Source organism: Sinocyclocheilus rhinocerous, unplaced genomic scaffold (genome assembly GCF_001515625.1).
Source record: "Sinocyclocheilus rhinocerous isolate Xijiao unplaced genomic scaffold, SAMN03320098_v1.1 scaffold1569, whole genome shotgun sequence".
NCBI lineage: Eukaryota > Metazoa > Chordata > Actinopteri > Cypriniformes > Cyprinidae > Sinocyclocheilus > Sinocyclocheilus rhinocerous.
This window is the reverse complement of record NW_015663506.1, coordinates 558838-583726: the sequence shown is the minus strand read 5'-3', so window position 1 is coordinate 583726 and position 24889 is coordinate 558838. Positions and strand designations below refer to the sequence as shown.

Here is a 24889-nt window from a genome sequence, read left to right as displayed (position 1 = left end):
TTTTCAGTGAAGAACACCGAGCAAACGCGCTCGCACACGCCCCCCTAACGAGCTATTGGACGACGTGCTAATGTATGCGCATATTCTCTCACATCATTGGCTCAATAAAACATGTTTAGTTTTTGATTGCCATGCATCACATCCTGCAATGACTCACTGTATGACCCGCGTTGTATGTGTTTCTCTGACTTTGTATGTCGTTTATTTCAGTATAAGAATGTGAATGTTTATTGGTGTCATGTTAGTATTTGTGCATTTACTTTTTTTCATATACTAACGCTGTATTATACTAACTACTAACATAACTTCTTATAACTTTTTAACACTCCAGTGTCAATTATAGTATTTATTAATATTCTGAATTAGCTTTTATTTTTGTATTTTATATTTTTATTTGTATCTGTATGGTATATATTTCTATTTTGATTTCAGTTTTAATATAGTTCAACTTATTTCAGTTAACTGACAGTGCAACCTAATACTTTTACATGGTTTTTATTCATTGCATGACATTTATAAATAGTAATCTAAGCCTAGAAGTCATTTATGCTCCTTATTCTCTCATGCAACATCTCATATACCTTTCACTATGTTTGTGACCTCAATGGAAAATGTATGCCAAACTGAAGTCATGGATGCAATACTGTCCTTTTGGAAAAAAGACATATAATACCAAGTGCAATTCAAACATTAAATCAGTCATAATTCTAAAAAATAAATAAATACATGGTGCGTAATGATGCAATTATATCATTGCATGTTAAGCAATCTTTATGATGGTAAACATTAAGAAGGATTGATGAAAATAGCTTACTGTTTTGGTCTGAGATCGTATTATTTTGTGCCACAATAGTGCAACAGTAGGCCTTTAGAAGTAGCACTTTCATGAAGCATTACAAATGACGTTATTGAATCAGTCTCAAACATCTCAGAGTTGGTTGGGTTTGGCTCATGGTTCAGAAATCTTCATTTCAGAATTTGTATTTTTTTCTTAAGAATGGGAAAGCTACTTCTTGATCCATGGCCACTGAAAAAGTGGACGTCACTGTTTTGCTTTACAACAGTCCTGGCATACAATCCTGCACAAAATTTTCTCTTGACTATCCAAAAAAGCCATTTTGTTCAGTGTCGGAACCATTTTATTTTCTGTGTGGGAATTCTTTTTAGACAGCATGCAGCTGCCCTTGAGAAAAAAAAAAGATGAGTCATTGAGGCCTACTCATTCTAGAAACTTCTAAACTTGAAAAAAGGCCTAAACCAGAAGAAAATGTAGCGTTTCTCGCCCCCTACTGTCTCAGAGAGATAATTACACAATTTCACTTTTGGCTTTAAAATAAAAGACTGCATAAAGACACATGTATAGCGTGATGCTGCCATCTTGTGGAGAATGTGTATACAGTATTGTGAACTGTAACCAGAAGAAAATGTAGCGTTTCTCGCCCCCTACTGTCTCAGAGAGATAATTACACAATTTCACTTTTGGCTTTAAAATAAAAGACTGCATAAAGACACATGTATAGCGTGATGCTGCCATCTTGTGGAGAATGTGTATACAGTATTGCGAACTGTATGCAGATTAAGCCCAGAATTAACTAAACATAATAAAATAGTAAATAACACTTATAAAGCCCAGTTAGCCCACATACAATAAAAAAAAAATGAAATGATATGCAGTACTTGTCAAAAGTTTGAAAACATTCTGATTTTTAAATGTTTAAATGAAGTCTCTTCTGCTCACCAAGGCTGCATCTGTGTTCAAAACTACAGTAAAACACTAATATTGTGAAATATCACAAGTGAAAATATCTGTTTCCTATTTGAATATATTTTCAAATGTAATTTATTCCTGTGATGCAAAGCTGAATTTTCAGCATCACTACTGTCACATGATCCTTCAGAAATCATTCCAATATGCTGATTTGCTGCTCAATAAACTTTTATTAGGGGGTTAATAAAAGTTTGAACGCGTTTATTCAGCAAAATGCATTAAATTGATCAAAAACGACAGTAAAAACATTTATAATGTTACAAAAGATTTCAAATAAATGCTGTTAGTTTGATCAAAGAATCCAGAAAAAATGGTTTCACAAAATATTAAGCATTGATATTTCTTTATTGCATTTTAAAGTCCAAATCCTATACAAATCACGCTATTTCTCAATGAGCACTTTCCCATGTGCACTAGGGGGCACTATAAGGTGATTTTCTCCTTGGACTCCATGCAAGAAAACAATTCAGCTGTTTACTTTGAAACTTTTAGATAATTCACCAGAATTTTGATCATTTCAGTCTCCATATTTATCTCTGTAGGGGACGCAGTATAGACAAATTGTTTGCTGTTTCATTAGGTTGCAGGCGTTACAGGACTGTTTAATAAGTTTGATAGATGAAGGCAAAATGTTTATTTTTTCCTTGAATGGTTCACAATAAAACCACAATGACCTGAATGACGCTTTATCAGGCGAGGCGCCATCCGCGCGGAGAAGCATCATTCCGGGCTGACTGTGGGCGGCAGTGGTTTATACACGCACACAGACATCGCGTACGCACAACAAAGGGTGGAAGCACAACAGTGAGTGTTTGTGAGTCATTCTGCAGTTTCAAAATGTGTTAATATGATGTAGATGCAAATGAATAGAGGTGAAGACACATCGACCCACACGCTGCCCTTCACCGTCGTCTGTCTGTACGCATGTCATCAAAGCAAGATAGGCTTACTTGAAAGAAGATAAGGAACATCACCACAACTCATAAAAAAAGTAAAATACGTTTAGTACATTAAGTTTACTCATTTGTACACCGTTATTTTTAGTAAGCATATTATATATTCAGCTTTTTTTTTTTTGCAAATGTTTCCTGTATTCGCCATCCAAAATTACACACTTAATTTGTGTTTACTAACGACAGAAAAAAAAAGAAAAAAGCACATACAAAAAATACAAAAACTTAAACTAAAATTAAAACTGAAAACTAATTCAACATATTAATACTATGGGCTACAAATACTAGAATAACAATTATGTTAACTGATTCAGGACTTTTCAAAAGCATCCAAGAAGTTGGAATGGAAGTGTAAAAGAAGATAGAATATAAGATGGTTTTGATGTATTTAACCTTTTTTTTATCATTACATAATCCCCCTAGCCTACCTCCATTTCATTTGTGGCATAGTTTGATGACTATTATTCTTAACATTTAACATTAAATCTTAACAGTTATGATGATAAAAATGATCATAATAAAGATTGCCTTGTAGTGTAACTATCTTAAACGCCATTTTTGTCTTTAAATAGGCCTAGATAATCATAATCAAGAAGGCCAGGAATTCCTCGCTATATATATTATTGAATTATTCAGACCACTACAGCTGTAGGCTAGTCAGTCAGAGACTTACTGAATCAGACTGAAACTGAGCTTTTCTAGATACGGTAATTTACTTTTAAATAATCTTTAAAAAAAAAAACCTTTGTCCATTATATCTGACATCTGTTCAATGAGTCACGGGTTTCAGGAAATATTCATAAAAACAAACAGATTCAAAAGACAGTAAATCGATTAAAACTTCATTTCAATCAATTTATAATCGACTGAATTCAAATTAAAACGGGACTAATTAAAACGGGAAAATTCACTTATTTTCAACTTTATATTGTTACAATGTCGGTAACGTAATTAAGTAAACAATGTGTATTATTTTTCCGTTTTACCAGCACCGAAATCTTCCCTTCAGCAAAAGTCCGCCGGATGAGGCGTTTTACGTTTTTAACGGCCAGGGCTTTTGTGAAAACTACAAATCGTACTTTCGCAATTTTTGTATTTCCCGCTTACATATAGTCTGATCGAGGGCAGTGCATTGTGGGTGTTGAAGTTTCCTGCCACAGCCCTTTTACGTTTTCTCTAGTCGTGTAGTTTAAAGGAAATTCAATAAAAACCTCTGATTTTAAGGATATTTTATGTTTACTTTTATATGTTAAACATATATATTACAATATATTTCATATGTTAAAAATGCATACATTACGTGATAATGATAAAGACTGAAATAGTGCAGTAGCCTAATGACGCCGTTTTCAAGTCCAGTCATTTGCGAATGTTTTTAAACTATTTACATGACTATTGGTCAGGAGGGGAGACATGCTTGTCTATATTAGCATTTTGTTTGTATGTATAGAGTATGATGAAATATATTAATTATCGGAATAAATTAGGCATTACTATTCTTCAAGATGACAAGGAGGCCAAAAGTCTGGCTCTGAAATTTCAGTGTTTATATGTCCAGTAATAAAATTTGGGCCCTGAAACAAAGCATGAAAAATGAAAAATACTTCACAATCAGATGTCAAAAAAATAGAGTTTAATGTTCATGTGCTGTATAACAAATTAAATATATTAGTGTTTACAAAACAATATGTGCAAGACTACCGTATGCATATCCTAATGTACTCTCTACTCAAAAGTGATGAGAACAAGTTCTACTGACAACACAGTTTCATCCCACAGTCCAAGATGCATAAGTCTATTACACAAAGCACAAAGATTAGAGAAAGACTGATCATTTCTGTGAGTGGTTAAAGACAGTAACAAGCAAGGAACAAAGGTAGGCGTCTAGATATGTCTTGCTATATAGGTCATTGGTAACGATGTAATCAGTAAGGTCCAATCAGATTTTTTTCTTCATCAAACTGTTTTTTCTAAAGTAAATTTTGTTCCAGTGCTCTTAGAGAGCATGATATTGCCAAGGCTTTAAGTCTCAGATGTTCATACAACTTCCCAAATCTCATTTCCCATTCCACCTAAAACGAACATCCAAAATAAACTACCACCAGTGAAGAATCGTAACGTGGAATGCTTTAAACTAAGGCAAAAAGTTGAAAATGCAGATAAATATTCACATAACGCTCGTCTTTATCACGCGGGACATCTCGTAACTTGTCGCACGCTCTCAAAAATATACGTTTAAAATGGCACTTAAATTAAGATTTTGCATACTCGAGATAAAGATAAAAAATAAAGCACACAATATTTCCACATATTCCCTCGAAATACTGAAGTGTATGATCAGGACGTTAAAAATCGGTTTCTTCGTACCGATATAGAGAGGTATTTGTCTTTGACACAAATACAGATTATATAACAGCTTGACCGGTACATTACAGACATGTAACTGTGGAAAACCTGATTATCTTGTGCCTACTTCACCTCACGTGATATTCTAAAACTACATAAAGAGTGTGACTCGATGATTTCACGGGTACAAGTCCTACAAAAACATATATCACCATTGAGAAACACGAGAAATGTTGAGCAGTAGGATGCAAATTCGAGAATCAAACACTAGTGCATATCAGTTTCACATACATTTGCACGTTAGCTGAATCTAAGACTATGTCTACACTACGAAACAGAGTAGAAATACTGTGAATACAGTGAATGTCCTCTGAGGCTGGGACACCTAGACACGTTCACTGAGTTAAGTGACAACAGCTACCCGGTATTGCTCTACGACTAAATATTCAGAAATACAAATACGTTACATGATTATGATAAAGACTGGAATGGAGCAGTAATGACGCCCTGTTTTCAAGTCCAGTCAGTTGCGAATGTCTTTAAACTATTTACATGACTATTGGTCAGGAGGGGAGACATGCTTGTCTATATTAGCATTTTGTTGGTATGTATAGAGTACGATTAAATATATTAATTGTGCTTAGTATCGGAATAAATCAGGCATTACTATTCGTTCAAGATGACAAGGAGGCCAAACATCTGGCTCCGAGATTTCAGTGTTTAAATAGCAACGTGGACCTCAGTTTTCCTCTGTTACGCAAGTAAATTCAGCCATAGCACCATAGTAGAGACTTTTAAATTCAGATTCGTTAGCATTGCTATCAGAAACCCTGACAGAGGAGAAAACGACTTCCTTAAAGACCCCATGAGATCAAAATGAGAGTTTTTAGTCCCTATGCGTCATCTATATGCTAGTGTACTAGTGGCAAAATTCACTTTCACGGATTTAAAAACCAAATTTCTTTCTCTTCTGGGATAAACAATCAAAAAATATTGATTACGGCTGCATGATATTGGGGGAAAAAAACTGACATTGCGATAATTGTTTTTCTTCTGTTGAACAACTTGTGAAAAACTTGGGTAGACTTTACAAGAACAAACTGAAACATATTTCAGTAATCATAAAGTGAGCAGAGTTCACAAAAAAAAAAAACACTGTTTTTGACTCATTTAATATAACTATACTTAAAATAAGAAATGTTGCGATAATACTAATGTACTATAAAATAGAGTATTTAATAAAATAAAAAATACCTTAAAAATACTGTAGAATTACAATACTAATATTTACGTCTTAATTTCTTAATTTTTGCCTAAATTTACATTTACTTGTGTAAATGAACAGTGCCAAGCTTCGCTCTTGTTGATTTGATGCATTTAGCCTTGCCGCAATATCAATTATATTTTGATACATTGTGCAGCCCTAATATTTTTGTTGAATGAAATGCTCTCTAGAATGATAATATTGCTCCTGCTAACAATACCACCAGCTATCAAATAGCAATAGCAAGTAGCAAATCACTGTTTATGGTGTAAATAAAGAGCCTACTGTCTCTTTAAAAAAAAAAAGGGGCAAATGTCATTTGATAATAGGAAATAGTCAATACGGGAAATGAAAGTAATTGCATGGGGTCTTTAAAGAGAAATGCAATCCAGGAGGCTCACTTAACAACAGCTGCTTACTAACAACTTTAAAAACACTGCATCCCTCCGTTTCAGTGATATTTTACATGCATTCATATATATACATACAACACATACTGTATTTAAATAACATTTAACTGTTTTCAAACAGACATTTTCTATGTATGTACAAATAGCGGACTTTGTGGTCCACACCGATAGGAGAGCATAAAAACAAGTGATGAGAGCTAGTGAGAATTAAACGAGTAGTCAGTGACAGCACAAACAGTGTGAATCTACTCAGGAGAATGGAAATAAGGGCTCTAGGTGCTTTGGCAAAAAACAAAAATGGCGAGAAACTAAAATAAACTCTATTTTGAGGCAACATTGGTTGTTAAGGCTCTACTGTAGTTGTGCTTGTTTAGTATTCACTGACAGACGACGTGTATTGTTGTAGGTTTGAAACGAAAGCATTCAGGGCTGCTATCTGGAATCCTCCGGCTCGGATTTGATGGTCTTCTTCTCAGAGAGGTTGAGGGCACGTGAAGATGCGTCGCCTCCGTTTTCTGGAAAAGAGAAAAAGAAAAAAAAGATCAAGAGACTTTACTGATACCCTTTATGTCATGTATGATAAATTGCTTGCAAGGTTCCTCATTTGCAAGTTGCTTTGGATAAAAGCATCTGCTAAATGTTGGCAATTACAAATATTATATGGATCATTCCTGTCATGCTCGATAATTAATGTCTAAATATAATGGTTTAAAATACCTCACAATGTTAAAGATGAAATCATGTTAGTTAGCATTTCACAATTAAGTGAAGATGGAACATATGGTGAAATTAAATAATTTGATTACTTTATGAATTTAATGATCAGACGTCGTCATTTTGCCATGTCCCCATAAGTTTCTAAAATGGAAAAACTGACAATTTATGAAAAATAAAATAATACATTAATAATAATAATCATTGATCATTTTTGCCATATCCCCGTGCTTCTAAAATGGAAAGAATGTTAATTTATTATTATTAAAAATAATAATATATTTTATAATAATATAATCAATGTATTCATTATTATTACAGCCATTTCTTCACTTTTTTCTTTCTGTAATTAAAATGTTTAAAGCAAAAAATAATAAGGTTAAAAAATAAAATTCTCAATTAGTCCATGAGCATTTTAGCTCTTTATTTCCTACTTATGTTAAATTATGTTAAAGTTTGTAAATATTCAAATTATAATTAACGTTTTAAATGTCTTGATCTGAGCATATATCTGAATGTCTGAGATAGCCTTTTAGAAACTCATCTTCATATTATAACACAAGCATATTCAGTAAAAAAAAAAAAAAAATCTCAAAAGGTATTGCAGGAATGACCCAAGTATGAAAAACAGATTTATCTAAGTCAGCCATGGAGCACTAAAGTGTTTATAGTCCTAGGCTGTAAGTGTGTAAGATACTGTGTAATAAAAGCATCTACTGGAAGACACTGAGTGTGTGTGTGGCTCTGTTCCAAGGGTACTGCTTTGCTGTCTACTAGTAAGGTGGCTTCTTAACTGAAATGAAAATTCATTACGGATTTGAAATGCTCTACAAAGGCAGCGCTTTCAACAGTTTGCCATTAACAGGTTTCTAAGCTAAGAATGTGATATTCTAAAGATCAAAAACATAATAGCACACCCAAATATTGGGTATAATAGCCCAAGTTTATTATTAAATAATTTTTCAGTTTTGAATGAATAATTTTATTCATAATGGACATTTCTAAACCAGTCCATTTGTATTATTTTGAACCATTTTTAAATAATGTTTTTCAGTTTTGAATAAGTATATTAATGATGGACGTTTTTAAAAATATATTTTTCAGTTTTGCGTGGATAATAGGCATTTCTTAAAAAGTCAACTTTTATTATTTTGAAACTACTTTATATTTTTCAGTTTTTAATGAATAATACATATACACATATGGAATTTCTTATTTTATTCACTATCTAGGAAGGATATTTTTCACTAAGCTCATTGTAATGCATTATGGGATGCTTCCTTTGTCAAGGACACATATGATGCTGACTTTCTTAGGTGCATGTGCCTTAGGGTGCTTATGATGCCTTAAATGTTGCCTATGTAGTCAGCTCAGTAGGTTTAGTCTTTGTGTGTATGACATGTATTCATATCCCTTTCAACACACACCTGTGGCTGCTGACGTCTTGCTCTCGGCATTAGCGTGATGATGCCTCTTCAACTCATTGGCCAGCTGCTTTCCGAGAGGCGTGTCTCCGTCTGATGCTCTCGTCCTCTGGCTGGTCACCCTCAGATTCAGCGGCCTCTCTCCTGTAGAGACGAAATAAAACAAAGCCTTCAATTGAACTCATGTTCTCTTTTCACCTCGCAACTGTATTCACGATCGGCATTTAACAAAACACAAGGCTGCATCATTATGTCCATTACCGAGCCCAAGCAAATGCTACGAGACAAGCATTCCGCCTACCAGAAACACTCAGCACAATACTCTCACTCACGCACGCAACTGAGCTTCATTTGATACGAATGCACCTTTTTCTTGGACTACAGCCAGCCAACGCACACGCCGTATAGCCCGAGGACAGTGAATGTGGCTTGAAGCACGTTGATCGTGAGTTGCATTGAGCGCATACACCTCCTTCACACAGAGCATTAACCTCCTCTGTCCCTGGCTGGCTGATCTCATTTGTGTCTATTGACAGCATCAGTGCAGCATCATGACTAATGTCTGTCATTTTTAACTTAACACAATGCCCTTTAATTACCAGCAGCAGTTGTGGGGACACGTCTCTGCCACCCAGTCTTACAGTGAAGGCTATGTAGTGTTTTATTTTTACTTTTGATTATTAAATTTCTGTAGTATTTCATACTATGTTAAACTTATTGTATCTGAAAAATTTAATTTAATTTATATTGTGTAATTCCAAGTTTATTTGTTGTATTTTTGTATCCATCCATCCATCATTCAAAATCTATCTATCTATCTATCTATCTATCTACCCATCTATCCATCTTAGTTAAAATTACCTTTTTTAAATTTCAGCAGTTAATTCCATCTTGTTACATTCAAATTATAATTCCTTATATTCATACACTTATTTATTATTATTATTTTTTTTTTAAAATAGTACATTTATTTCGCAAGGATTAATCAAAACGATTTCAAATAAATGCTATTCTTTCGAACTTTATATTCATCAAAGAATCCTAAAAAAAAAAAAGAATCATGGTTTCCACAAAAATATTAAGCAGCATAAGCAGCAACATTGATAATAATAACAAATGTTACCTGAATACCAAATCAGCATATTAGAATGATTTCTAAGAATCATATTAAAATAAAACAGAATTTTTAAATTGTGATAAATGAGACTTCTTTCAAAAGCATTTTAAAAACCTTACCGACCCCCAACTTTAGACAAACAGTGTGTGTATATTTACACTCACATCAAATTCTAGAATAAAATTGCTGCTGTGGTTGAAATGCTATTACTTGCAACCCCAACAGCACTGATTCATTTCATTAAAGCCCTACCTACAGAGGGACAGTCAAGGTTAAAGAAGGACATATTTAGATCTCATCTAATTCTCACTTTCTGCCTCTGCTTCTCTCCGCAGATCCCATACGCCCACTCTGGAGCTCTGAGAACACATGGGATATTAGGAAGCTGAGAGGGATCATGTACTCAGAGAGTTCATGAAGGAGTTATTCTCAGAGCTGGGGAGGGAGAGAGCGCTGTGCTCTCAGCGCAGTGTGAAACAACCACAAATAATTATCATAAATAATGAGTTTCACATTACAGCAGATGAGACATTAAGGCTAATTATTTCCAAGGAGGTCTAATAGCTAAAGAAAGCTATCTGTTAGCATCCCCATTCATCTCAATGGTAGCTGCCTGGCTGGTGCATAAAAGAAGGAAATATGTGAGATGTGTAGTATACCAGAAAATTTTGAGCATCATTAAGCAATTAACAGAATGAGAACAGCTATGTATTTGGATAATGCATAATTTCAATGTTCTAGCTTCATATTTATTTCAAAAATAAAAAAAATCATATTTGTAAATGTATAACAATATAGAAAACCTTGCACTTATATATGCATAAAATATGTAAAGTAATCTTCTTTAAATCAAGTTTTTGTTCATCTTATCTAAGTATATTATACCTAAAAAGCAAGGTGGCCAATATATGAGTATTAAAAAAAAAACATGGTGGTCGGGCACTACTTTGCAATGCAAAATCCCATGTAAAGGTGTAAACATTTGTGCTTGTGCTGTGATGCAGATAATCAGTGCTCAGATTCGGTGTATGCGCAGTAATTATCGTCATGTACCAACATGAGGGTCAAAATGAACTCCAGACGGGTAGCATTCTAAGGCACAAGATTAGTAGCAGAACGCAGAGCTGTGTTCATATTTCCACCCGGCATCCCCCTCCCCTCTCTGACACCCACCACCCCGCCTCCGCCTGCAGCTGCCAGATGAGCCCCAGAAATGAGAGTGCCAACAAGAAACGAGAAAAAAGAGAGTCTGGAACAGGTGATGCAAGCTACTGAATTATCTGAGAAACAACAACTGAAACGCTTCACCGGTTTTCGGTACTGTCTAATGTGTACAAAAATTATCTGGATGGTCAATCAAGAGTAAGAGACAGTTTGTCTGCTTTTCTGATAGTAATAATAATACTAGTTGTTTTGTTAGCTTTTTTGGTCTGGGATCGTGAAAATTAATTTCTTGACTTCTCAACTGGTTTTGCTTTAGGATTTTCAAATTTCTTGATGTAAAGGACTTCCAAAACTATTTAACTATAAAATTATGTAATATAAAAACAGAATATATTTATTATATTAATATAAAAAATATATAAAAAATATTTTTTATGATATTGAAAGACAATAAAATTAAGAAATTCTTTCCAAAATGAAATAATTTACTTTTATATTCTAATTGTGCAAAACTATTTGCTAATATTACTATTATTATTATTATATAAAGATTAATATACATCTATACATATGTATTTATACATATAAATGTAAACATACATTTATTACGTTTATTATATATACAATAATAAATAAATAATAAAAAATAATAAATTATTATATATATATTATGATAAATATCATCATTTGATGTTTGATAATATTACTATTTAAGTTGAAATCTGAGATTAACACTTTTTTATTCTTAAATGAAATCGCATCATATGACCCCTTTAAATATATTTATATATAATATAAAATATAAGAATATAAATATATACATGTAAATACATGTAAATATTTTCAAAATATTTACTGTATGTGTGTATTTATATATACATAATAAATATACACAGTACACATACATATATTATGTGAACAAAAACTTTTATTTTGGATGCGATTAATCACGATTAATCATTTGACAGCTCTAAAATATATGCATACTTGTTTTTGTTTCTTTACTATTAAAATCCTAGTGCTCTAGTGCAATTATCTGAGTCTCTAGACAAGAAAAGTAAAGGGTTATATTATCAAATTTGGTGAATGTAAATGTAAAAAAAAAAAAGTCAAACATATTACCTTGATCTTAAGTCCACACATGAACTCTGACAGCCCCAAAAATATTTTTATGTTTTCATTTTTTTATGTTTGTGAACTCCCTAGTTGGACCTCAGTTTAAAAACCCCTGATTTCGTAGACAAGAAAAAAAAAACATTGTTCTTGCAATTGCTGCACAGCTCGTTGCTTTGGATAAAAGGCATCCATCACATGACAAATAACCCATCATCTCAAATTTTATAATGCACAAACTCACCCTGCTGGTCAGCGTTTTTGTCAGCGGAGATCCCGTTGCTGTTCTGCCTGTCTGTGCTGCGTTTGTAGGGCCCTGGTGGAACCCTCCACTCTAGAGCCTGCAGTCTGTCCTGCGCCGCGGCGTCATGCAGTATCTCCATCTGCTTGGCCAACAGACGCTCCAGCTGAACCTATAATATGCACAGACAGCAGGGAGTCAGACAGGCGGATGTGTATCGCATCATACGTAGTGTGACAGAAATGATTTCCAATATTCACCATTCACAACATACCGCAAGTGTAGTGATACAAAACAAAACTAACCATAAACAAACTCCTACAGTTCAAATATCTGGTAATTTGAAGGCTCCTCAAACTCATTTGAATATGAAACGGTGTTTACAATTACTATAAATACTTAGTTATGTTTATATTAATGTTTTCTCTGTACATTTCTCTGATTATTATTAAAACCACACTATGTGTGGAGCTTGATTGATTCCAATAGCACCCCTCCTACATGTGCAACGGCATCCTACCTAAAAAGAGGCAAACTTTTACCGCTTTTTTTAACACAGGAAGATGCTATTCACAGTTACAAAATGACACGTTTCCACTTCACAACACAAAAGCAGCATAATTAACTGATGTTTCTGAGACAATGCATTCTGTCAATCTATCTATTGAAAAGAGAAAAGACAGCCCAGAATATGTTTTAAATGCTCTTAAATGCAGCTTACGAGACATAATGGAGACAAGTATAAACTTTGTCTTAGATACGAAGGAAAAGACACAAATGAGACGACTGTTGGCAAAAAGTATGGAAAGTAGATGAAAACGATGTAGCAATGTAAGCATCATTGCATGCAAAGTGTGTAAAAAATCAATTCATAATGCAACAGTATGCAGTGCATTGTCACTGTTGCCACTAGAGGCGCTATAGCAGATATTAGCATAAACAGTCTTCTTTTACAGTCATTTTTGTCTCTAAGCTCAAGTGCTGTTAGTACAGGGCAGAATTTTGAAGAGCCAAACATATTTGCATGATTTTATCTTTGAAAAATATTGCATATTTTAAGTTAGTATTAAAATCTTAAATCATTAATTGCACATGTTGACAAATCTAAGCACATTTTTAATTATCTTAAGAAAAAATCTGAGAATCTTGAGACCTAAAAGTTTCCTTTTGTTCTCCATTTCATGTCACTGGTTCTCAAAAGGTAGTTATATTAATTTAATCATGATTAAAAGGCCAATTTTTTTTTAAACATTAGCTATTAAAATGTTATACTGAATATATTTTATATTTGTATTATTTTAATTTATATAAATATATTTGCATTTAATTTATATAATTTAAATAAATCATTTATCATATATAATTTTAGATTACATTTTTTTGGGGTTTATTTATTTTATTACAACAGAATTACCAGAGGTTACATATCTGCTTAAGGACCTCAAATAGTGGCTTGGACAAAGAGGTGACTTGGACTCACAAAAACAACTGAGATATTTAAGATATTGGTCATTTTTTCTGTAGAACAACAATCAGCAAAAAGCACTGAGAATGACAGTACTTCCTTACAGAAGTCTTTTTCATCAGTTTCATCAGTTCATCAGCACATCTCTTACACAAATATCCAACCATTAATTGTTTATATATTAGACCAGTTGACCAAAAAGTAGGTCATGGTCAGGAGGACAGGTGAAGCTCTTGCAGCTACTGACCCAAAAACCTGCATGATAGGATACCAGAGCGAGACGTGTGGCGGTAGACAGACATGAAGACGGAGTCAGCGAGGCGCCTGAGAACATTCCTCTCCCACACACAAATAAACACACTGTCATAATGCAGTCAGTCACCTGGATGTTCCGCCCAACCGTCTCCTCTCCTTTAGATCTGGCGTGGGCTAGCTGCTCCTTAAGGGTCTCCTGGCGCATGTGAATGGCCTGCAGCGCCTCCTGGAGGTCAAAGCAGCCCTCCTGCAGATTGATACACATTCGATTGATATTCCCTTCCAGAGGCAGTCAATTTCAAAATGAAGTTTGCCATTTCTGCAAAAATAATGAGTTTCAGACCGGTTTCCCTCCATCCGCGCCTTGTTTCAGCAGGACAAACAGACAGTCCTGCCCAAATTTATGCTATTGAATGTTGCCTAATTCTGCTAAAATAAACAGAATAATCTTATTGCAGACTTTTTTGAAGAATCAACCCACTGACTCTTAGTTTTATTCACATGTTAAGCTGGCAAGCGAGTATTTTAACACAACAAAAATGAAGCAATCGCCAAAAACTCCACAAAAACTCCAAACAGGCGACAATTTGCAAAAAAGCCCCACACACTGTGAAGGTGAAAGGCAAGTCTTCAGGCCTTGAAGATGATCATGTTGTGACTGAAACATTTGCCGTTCCCCTATTAAAGCTGTGGGTTTTTTATTTCACACTTGCTTTTCCCACTTGTCTTAATGCAGCTTTATTGTGTGCAGGCCTTTTTTGCAAATTAACACCAAAAAAAAAATAAAATCACATCACAAGACGATATATGACAATATACCTCCATACCTGTTTCCATCACCCTGTTTTTATGCACATTTTGAAGAATTGCATCAGAAACGCCAAATTTCGAAATGAAAATCCCTTAATTCGCAAAAAAGTTTTTATGCTTGCTTGAGGTGGTTTTTGACTTGTGCGAAAAAGGGTTAATGCGAATAATGGGAGATGGAAATGCATTTGTCGAGTAAATTCTTCCATGCGCATCAAAAAAAGTCATGTGGCTTTGCGCTATGCGCTAGGTTAATCAAAACCTGATTAACCAGTGGACCGATCCTGTTCCACAGCATCTGAAATGTTGTTATGGTAATTTTGAAATGCCCAAGCAAAGTCTGTCATCAAAGTATTTCTGTATAATTGCCTCTCAGAACTGTTACACAACTGCGTTCCCAAGCAGCAGGCATACACCTTCGAAAGCAATTTATTTTGTTTCGTCTGCTCGCTCTGAGGCGCAAGTCATTTATTATATATGAAAACTTCTCCTACTTTTCTAAGTGATATATAGTGCCAGTTTACCAGGAAGTGACGATTAGACATGTGTCGGTATTCGGTAATGCGATATATCACGATAATGAATATGCACGATATTGTTATCATGGGCACTTCAAAATACAGAGAATTATAATTATAAAAATAATTATTTATTACAAATTATTCAGAATTTTTTATGCATTTTAACAACACTTTTCCCATCAACTGGTCACAATGCACAACATGGCTGTATGCTGCGTCAAAGATGCATGCGCACTCTGATGTAAACAAGGCCTGCGTCCCAATGTGCATACTATCCATCCTAAATTCTATGTGATAGTAGTAATTTTCAATACTATTTAGGACAGATAGGGTGGATAGTATGCACATTGGGACACAGGGAAGCACGGATGAGAAGCGCATGGCAGAACGTGTGAGAGACGCTCTGAATGAAAGCACATTCACTCTCTGACAGCAGATGGCGCTGAACATAATGCAGCTGTTACCCCGGAAACCACGTAAACAAAACAGCTGCTCTACTTTCTGTTTCTAAAATGTATTTAAATTATTTAAATAGCCATTCAGATTTTTGTATTCGCTATGGTGTTAATCACAGCGTCAAATACTTAAATATTTAGACTTATTAGACTTTTTATTTTCAAACTTTTTTACATTTTAATCTGGACTACAACCACTGATCATTATATATAGATTAGTGACTACATTAGTGATATTGTTTGAAAGTGTTTTGATTCTTTATTGTTCGGTCACACTTTACATTAGGGCTTCATTATATGACATTCGTTAACAAACTGCCAATGAAAAATTCTTCTAAAAACATTCATTAATCTTAGGTAATTCCAATATTTAATAACACATTGTTAAAATCAAAAGTTGCAACTGTGTTATTTAATGAGCTAACATGAACTAAGAGTTGTATTTTTAACAAAGATTAATAACTTCTGTAGCAAATGTAGGTATTGCTCATTGTGAATGTTAATGCATTACCTAAGGTTAACTAATGACATCTTATTGTAAAGTGATACCTATTGGTCTTTATCATTCTTTTGCACTTTAATCTGTGTAAAATTTTTAAATGTATAAATTTTTTTGTGTATTGCTTTATTGTAGGCCTATTTAAATTTTCAGTTATTTTTGTTATATAAATAATTAAACCTGTTATACTGTAGTATGACAACACTTTTTTGCAACTAAATTTCAATATCGTGATAATACCGTATACCGTGATAAAAGAATTAGCAATTAATCGCAACATGAAAATTTGATACCGGCATATCCCTAGTGACGATTTTGTTCTCTTTGACTCGCCGGATGGAAACGGTGTTTTATGTGATATTTCAATTTTGCGCACAAGTTAAATTCGCAATTTTGGATGGAAACCAAAATTCCTATGACAGAAATGGGCATAGAACTGAAAACCTAAGAGATAGCAATATGAATCAACTTTTTACTGAAGGGTCCATGGGGTTAGTGTGACATTTGAAGAAGACTTTTAGCAATTCCAGGACAAGTTGTTAATCTCAACCACTTCACAGAGCGAAGCCACTAATTTTTCACTAACTAAAGCTTCATTCCTCTTGAGTGAAAAGGTCAGATACTTAATAAAATGTCATCCCACTTAAGAATCCCCTCAGGATGAGTTTCAACCTGACGGGCGGATGAACAAACGGGACATTTTGTCCGCCGTACCGCTACGTCTAAATTACTACACGAAGGATGAGCTTGAAAACTTCAAATGTTTGCATGGGTTGCCATGGGTGCAAACTACCACAGGCATTCCAGTCTTTTCACTACTAGTTGGGTGTTTGAGGCAGAGAGGTAACTGCTAATAACAGCTCTGACGCAAATTTGCCAACACTCACGCAGTAACAAAATCATCGAGCCACTCCTGTGAGTTATGGCTTTTCTCTTTCTTGACACGGAGGCTGGTCTTCAAGAGCGCACAGACAAAGGTGTGCGCGTACGCCTGCATGTATACGCATGTGTCTTCAGACTCGGCCCCTTTTCACTTTGTGGTATCTGCGCAAATGCATGGGCGTGGGTGATTCCGAGTGCGCCCACGTAATGATGTCACTTCTACCTCAAGAATACGGGTGGGCGCACAACTGATCTCATTTGGACCTTGTCTGGGTGCATGTGGGCGGGCGGCTTATTCTCACTGGTGTGGATGGGAGTGTAATGTGGGCAGAGTCGAGGCCAGACAGGGACAGCGAGAGGGGGAGGGGAAGTTTATGCTTTTTTTCTGCAGTTCAGACACACATGCTATTAACTGTCATGTGCTTTGAAATGGTTAAACATGGAAAATCCATTCTAGAGTGAGTTGGGTACAAGTTAACTGCATCAAAAATGCAAAAAACAATGTAATAAGCATGAAACAGCAAGACACTAACTTGACTAGAATTTTCAGTGGTATAGACAAAAGTTCAGCTTGCTTTGTGCACAAACAAGTTATTTTTGCAAAAAAAAGTGGTGGGGTAGCTTGGCCAATTGGTAAATTGCTAAAAGAATGTGACAAAATATACCCTCTCTTTTAAATGTATGATGAATGAGTAAATCATTCACCAATTCAAGTAGCTTGAAAAAAACGGTATGTTGGTAAAAATGTGACAAAATATACCATCTCTTTCTTAAGCATAGCAGGAAAGTCAGATTCAGTTTAGTGAATCAGTTAAAAAATAAACAAATTCAATTATTTGAGTGGTTTGACCAAACAGTATGTGACAAGATATAACCTTTCTCTCTTAACAGAGCAGAGAAAGTCAGATTCAGTTTAGTGAATCAATTTGTTCATTAAAAAAATGATTCACAGATTCAAGTAGTTTGACCAAATGGTATGCTGCTAAAAAATGTGAAAAAATATACTTTTTCTTTCTTAAACGTTGCAGGAAATTCAGATTCCGTTCCATGAATCAGTTTGTTCAGTTATGTTTGTGGGTGGAATGGATGTGTGACTAATCTGTGGCTCTATAAAGAAAATAAAGTGATTTCTACCTCACTAAATTCCAATAATTTGTTTCATAAATTATAATATGGTTAACATAAATGTGCCATTTAGAATTATGGCAACTTTAATCAGCATGACACGAGGCATCACGTTTATACCCAAACAGAATTTACATGGGAAAAAAAAAAAAAATGTAGCTAGAACCTGCTTAAATGATCTGGATTTGCTGAATAGAAAGTGCTGTTTGGGTGCCTGTCACTGCTTGTTGAACTTGCAGATGTCTTTTTTTTCAATGGGAGAGTAATTTACTCCATTATTGTATGTTGCTTCACATAAAAAGTCTATTGCAAAAGACTGTTGATAAATATGCTTATAGTACATTTTCAACATGATTTCTGCTGAGTTCAGTGCTCGTGCCGTACACTAAATATTGCTTCCAAAAGAAAGTTAACATCCTTTATACATTTTTTTCATAGCGCAATATTTTCTTAAATATTGCCTTTCATTGCTTGTTTTAACTACAAATTAGGGTGTTTTCATTATTTTATTTTCTTGTATTTAGTGCAAACATATTTAAGTTAGTTTAATGCTGTAACCCAAACTGAGATCTTCATTGATTTTGTGTTAGATAAATTTGGCTTTGATTACAAAAACCAAGCTTTTTATTAGCTTGTTGCGTCATTGACTAGAGTAACTACACTACCTTTGTGGTCAGTTTTTTTTTCTCTCTACTTTCTATGCATCAAAGAATCTGGAAAAAATGTATCACAGTTTCCACAAAATTATTAAGAATCACAACAGTTGAAAAAGACTTTCAAAAACATAAAAAAAAAATCTTACTGACCCTAAACTTATGAACAGTGGTGTACAAGCTACAGTTTTAAAGTAGCTTCTCTGGTGCTAGTGTTTATTCACATGACTAGTGTGGGAACATGACGTAAAAGTGAGGTAAAATATGATTATTAAGTGAGTAACAATGCAAATTAGGGGAAAAAGGACGGCACTTGGTAATTTGCAGCTGTCTGATAATGATAAAGGACTCATTTCTCCTTAGATGTAGAGTGGGTAGAAACCACTGATTTTCCGAAGTGGTCACATGTCTGTGCCCGTACGCGGAGTGAAACCAGGGCAGAGGTTAAGCGGGCAAACACCTGCTCTTCTTCAGACACCAGCCCAGCCCACAAGCATTGATGTGGGATGTTAGAAGTTTCCAGTAGATCTAACAACTGGACAGTGATCAAATGTGTCACTAGAGAGCCATGAAAGGACAGCTGCCATTGAGCACAAAGGCCTCTTCAGCAAACCACATCAATAAGATCACTATGTGTGCAGCTAAGCATAGGGCAGACTGATCACGGATATGTAGGTTATGGAAAAATAATGACCGTGGGCCGGCTAAATATGGATTTAAGGTGTGATCGAGGGAGTGGGCTTGCGAACATTGATCCTTTGTAACTTCTCCAGGCTGAACTTTGACCTTTCCCCTACACCATGACATGCAATCCTGATGGAGCTACCCCGCATGCTCCTGCAAAGCCCTCCCACACAGTTCAGTATGCTGACAGGCAGCTATGCAAACAAAAAGCCACTGGACCCACCCAGTGTCAATCCGGTGTGTGTGTGTCAGAACACATTTTTTAAATTAATTTATCAAGCATTTAAAAGTTTGGGGTCAGTAAGATTTTTTTTTTTTAAAGAAAATAATACTTTTCCAGCAAGGATGCTTTAAATAGACAAAAAGTTAATATATTTATAATGCTAAAGTTTTCTATTGCAAATAAATGCTGTTCTTTTGAACTTTCCATTCATCAAAGAATCCTGAAAAAAAAATGTATCTTGGTTTCCACCAAAATATTAAAGCAGCACAGCTGTTTTCAACATTTATTATATTAAGAGAAACAAATCAGCATATTAAAATGATTTCAGAAGAATCACTGAAGACTGGAGTAATGGCTGCTGAAAATTCAGCTTTGATATCACATAAACAAATTACATTTTAAAATGCACTGATGGAGCTACCCCGCATGCTCCTGCAAAGCCCTCCCACACAGTTCAGTATGCTGACAGGCAGCTATGCAAACAAAAAGCCACTGGACCCACCCAGTGTCAATCCTGCCTCCTACGTTTCCTTGCATATCGGTCTTAGAGCCGTAGCGCACATTAATAACAAAATGACTTGAGAAATCGTGTTGAAAGCTACAGACAGATTATTTGGAGTTCAGGTTGGAGAAATCACAAAGTAATTTTACTCACCTCAGTTTTAATTCTCTTGGGCTCTTGGTTTCCACCAAAATATTAAAGCAGCACAGCTGTTTTCAACATTTATTATATTAAGAGAAACAAATCAGCATATTAAAATGATTTCAGAAGAATCACTGAAGACTGGAGTAATGGCTGCTGAAAATTCAGCTTTGATATCACAGAAACAAATTACATTTTAAAATGCATTAAAATAGAAAACAGTTATTTTAAATTGAAATAATATTTCACACTCATACTGTTTTGCTATATTTTTGATTCAAATAAATTCAGCCTTGGTGAGCATAAGAGACTTTAAAAAAAATCTTACTTATGACACCAAACTTTTGAATATGTAAGGGTAGGCAATTAGATTTTGTTTGTCTGTCTCTAGGAGAAAATAGTCTACCATCGTGGACATGTTATTACAATTACTTTCCCCAAAATGCTGATATTTTTATTTTAAATTTTTAAAAAGAATACCTTAAAACAAGGATTTTCAACCCCCCAATCATTAATTATGCTTATTAAAATAGTTGGAAATGTTTTATTATCTTCTGCATGGACCCCCTTCAATAGTTTCATAGACCCCTGCTTGAAAACCCTGGCCTTAAAATACTAATATTTGCTTTAGTAATACTAGCTTTTCACCTGCAACCTATAATTTAGGAGTGCCCTTGGCACATTTCATTATGACGTAAGAAGCATTGTAAGAAAACTTGGCCTAGATAACTTTCGCAATACCCAGTCCACGACTGTGATGCAATCTTTCAAGTTTTGAATGAGTGACTGCAATTATGTAACGCCAAAAGGAATTTTCCATCCACTGACACGCAAGCCTGGCAATCCAGGAAACACCTGCACGGTCTCTTTGGATGGCAGGTTTTGAGTGTCTGATAAGGCCTGTGTGCCTTTAGATGCAAAGGAGTGGGAGTGTTCTCATCTCTCCGTAGACCTCAGTGCAGCACTTCATACCTCAACACAAATGGCACGCACAAAGCCGACTTTGATATCTCGGCTCGGCTCTAAGCAGACTACCAGAGAGCAGATCCTGAGCTGCTCACAATGCATTAGCATGAGCTATCTCTTTCTTGGCTTAAAGGCTAAACATCATGAATGATTACTCTAGTCACTTACGGGGTGTAAACAGTGATGCATGCAGAGAATTTAAATCCATTCAAACAAACAACTCTTCTACATTGTGCGTTCTTCATACTAACGAGGTGGAATCTGCAGGATATTTTGTGTTTATCAGGAATTTATGCGCTGATTTAGGCGGGAAATCTTTGTAATTTTATGATTTAAACAATGGTAAAATGTTTTAAACAGAGATACTGACACTCATATTGAAGGCCTGCATCTGTGGAAATGGTCTGACAAACGGACAATCCTGCCCCAAACTCATGCTGTTGGTTACCCGAACTACTCAAACAGTGCAATGTTTCTACAATGTTACAAAGACACAGTGTTAACACTTTTTAGGGAAATTTGTCTGTGCATAATGAACTAGGATATGAGAAATTATTTTAAAACTGAAAAATTGCATGTTTCAGTTTTAACCAAAGGTCCAAAAATAGTCAACCATGGTGTTTCATGTTTGGGAAATGACCTCAAAGTTCTTACTTGCTGGTTCTGTAGGTGTATTTGTAGGTGACCTCTCGGGAGACCTGACGGGCCAGTCCGAAAAGCTCATCTCTGCGAGTCAGCAATGCCACCTCCTTCATACATAGCTGTGCTGCAGCCTCATTCACCGTCAGCTTTGTAAAAACAAATGAGATTTTTATTATTACTTTGATAATAAATAATACATATTGTTACGGGCAAAGAATTAAACCAGTCCCACAAGCAAGCAACACCCCTGCATTATATTTCTGGTGCAGCCAATTAACCGATGAAGCACTTTTTGAATAATTTCTTACTGGAAGTACAGCTACCCTGTTGAAAAAACTAGCAAATGCTGGTTAGGTATGTTTTGAAGCATGGCAGCTGGTTTGAGCTGGTCCTGAGCTGGTTTAAGCTGGTCATGTGCTGGTCCTAAGCAACTAGCTCCAGCTCAGGACCAGCTCATAACCAGCTTATAACCAGCTCAGGACCAGCTTAAACTAGATCATGAGTCAACTAAGGACCAGCTTAAACCAGCTGCCATGTTTCAAAACATGCCTAACCAGCATTTGCTTGTTTTTTCAACAAGGGCTTGGAAGTGCATGATACATTTAAACCCCAAAAGCACCCAAAGATGCAAAACCCCGTAAAACGCACCTCGTGCAGAGTCAGATGCTTCCCATCCTTCCTTTTTGAGTCAAATCTCCCATATATGGCGCTATACTTGCGGATTTCCTCTTCCCTGTGCGGATCCTCGTCGCTCATGTCGAAGATGTGGCTGATCATCTTGGCAAGCTTCTTATTTCCCTTCAACAGTTCTTTAACCTCTCCGGGGTCACTCTTGGGAAAAGTCTGAGCGATTCTTTCTACGCACTCTGCCACGGACTGAATAGCAGCCACGTCAAGTGCCTCCAGGCCGTCCCGAGGGGAAGACGGAGAGCCCAGTTCTGCCGGGGACAGGCTGTGCTCGCTCTCCGTGCCGTGCCCGGCCCAAAAACGTGGCTCGCTACCACTCTGAAGGGGCGAAACAGTGGCAGAAGAGTTCCCGTTGCCCGCTTCTCCTTTTCCGGGATCCACGCAAGCAGCTGCCAAACACTTGGGCACTTTGACTTGGGTGTCTCCACGAGTGCCATTCCCAGGCAACAATGTGGGCGACCCTTCGGGCAGCTTGTAGACGGGAATGCTGCAGACGGGAAGGGACATGAGGGGCTGATTGAACAGGGCAGGGTTTGTGACCCAATCGCGCAGAGCTTTCTGTAGGCGTCTGACATGCAGTGGCTTGCTGGCCATGCCTACGAGCGCCATGATCTCGAGAAACTCGTCCTCGCCGGCCTCGCAGAGCTGCTGAACGTCGTCGCCGCCCTGTTGGATGAAGGCGTCATAGTAGCACAGCAGGTTGGCCCTCTGAAGGATGCGGTAGAGCTGCAACTCCCCAAGGGTTCTGGGTAAAGTCGCTGCCATACCTGAACAAAGGAAGGAACAAAATAAGCAATTACAGGAAACAAAGCAAAATTGCTTGAAGAAGAGGACACTGGTTGCCACAGCAGGGGGAGGAAGAGAAATGTGTGGCTGGATCCAAGAGTGGCGACTATAAGAGAGCGCCTGCTGGGAGAGTCACATACCACACTCTACCTCTGCAACACGCGTAGGTGGGCTCTCTCAGCACAGGCCTCATTTGTTTCTGCCGGGATCTAGCTTCTACAGCTGCCACTGTCAGGATCTGGATCCACAGCAGCACAGATAAAAGTGAGATTGGCTGCAGGGGAGGGAGGTGGGGTAATGAAGCCGTGTGGGAGTGGGACGGTAGGTGTGCGTGCTAAGAAGATAGCGCTCTGCATTTTATGAATTCACCCACTTCTTCCTTAGAAGGATCCAGGGATTATGAATGCACAACAAACGTACACGCGCACACACGTAATGCTCTCTACAAACTTTGTCAGAGACTGTAATGCATACCAATGTGGTAACCGAGCTCATTTGCTTATTTTAGATGTGTTTTAGAAATGATATGCAAAACATGACAGTCAGAAATATCTGAGATTTGGTGGGGAAATGTTTATATTTTGAATCTGCATTTGCAAATCGCCACTCATTTGTGGATCGGTGCATATTTATAGTGATGATTTACAAATGCATAGACAATGCACATGAATAATCATTCAATCATTCAAAGCGCAATTGTGTACTTATGAATGACGTTTTCCATATTTGAATGATATTATGTGAATGTCAATTAGATTACGGATTTGTCATAGTTTGTGTATTTGTCTATTCTTTTGTCACAGTAAAAATGAAAAGATCAAGGCAGAAATTAAAGGTTCCTCAGATAGGCCTGGGCGATAAAACGGTATCGGTATTTATCGACGGTACACCTTCGATAACGATAGAAAAAATGTTCGATATAGCGCACGATATAGGCACGTGCTATGAGTGACGCAGACAGCACACACAAACACAAACATGCTGAAATGAGTGCTGTGCCTGCCTGTGATGAGGAGATTGTGAATAAAAAATGAATATTAGTCGAATTTAAAATTAACATTTGCATTTGAATGTTAGGTGTG

At 36.1% G+C, this 24889-nt stretch overlaps 1 protein-coding gene across 1 annotated transcript in view; it reads right to left on the bottom strand.

The window, feature by feature from the left end:
- Positions 1-6356: 6356 nt before the first annotated feature.
- LOC107728906 (NGFI-A-binding protein 1-like) overlaps positions 6357-24889 on the bottom strand; it is a 23300-nt gene continuing 4767 nt past the window's right edge. Inside the window, exons 2-8 of the mRNA XM_016539221.1 lie at positions 22983-23788; positions 22351-22480; positions 20739-20761; positions 14362-14481; positions 12518-12686; positions 8883-9023; positions 6357-7256 (exon numbers count right to left, since the gene is read on the bottom strand). Of these exons, the coding sequence (XP_016394707.1) occupies positions 7174-7256; positions 8883-9023; positions 12518-12686; positions 14362-14481; positions 20739-20761; positions 22351-22480; positions 22983-23786 (1470 nt within the window). The 5' untranslated portion in view covers positions 23787-23788 and the 3' untranslated portion in view covers positions 6357-7173. The remainder of the gene's footprint in view (positions 7257-8882; positions 9024-12517; positions 12687-14361; positions 14482-20738; positions 20762-22350; positions 22481-22982; positions 23789-24889) is intronic.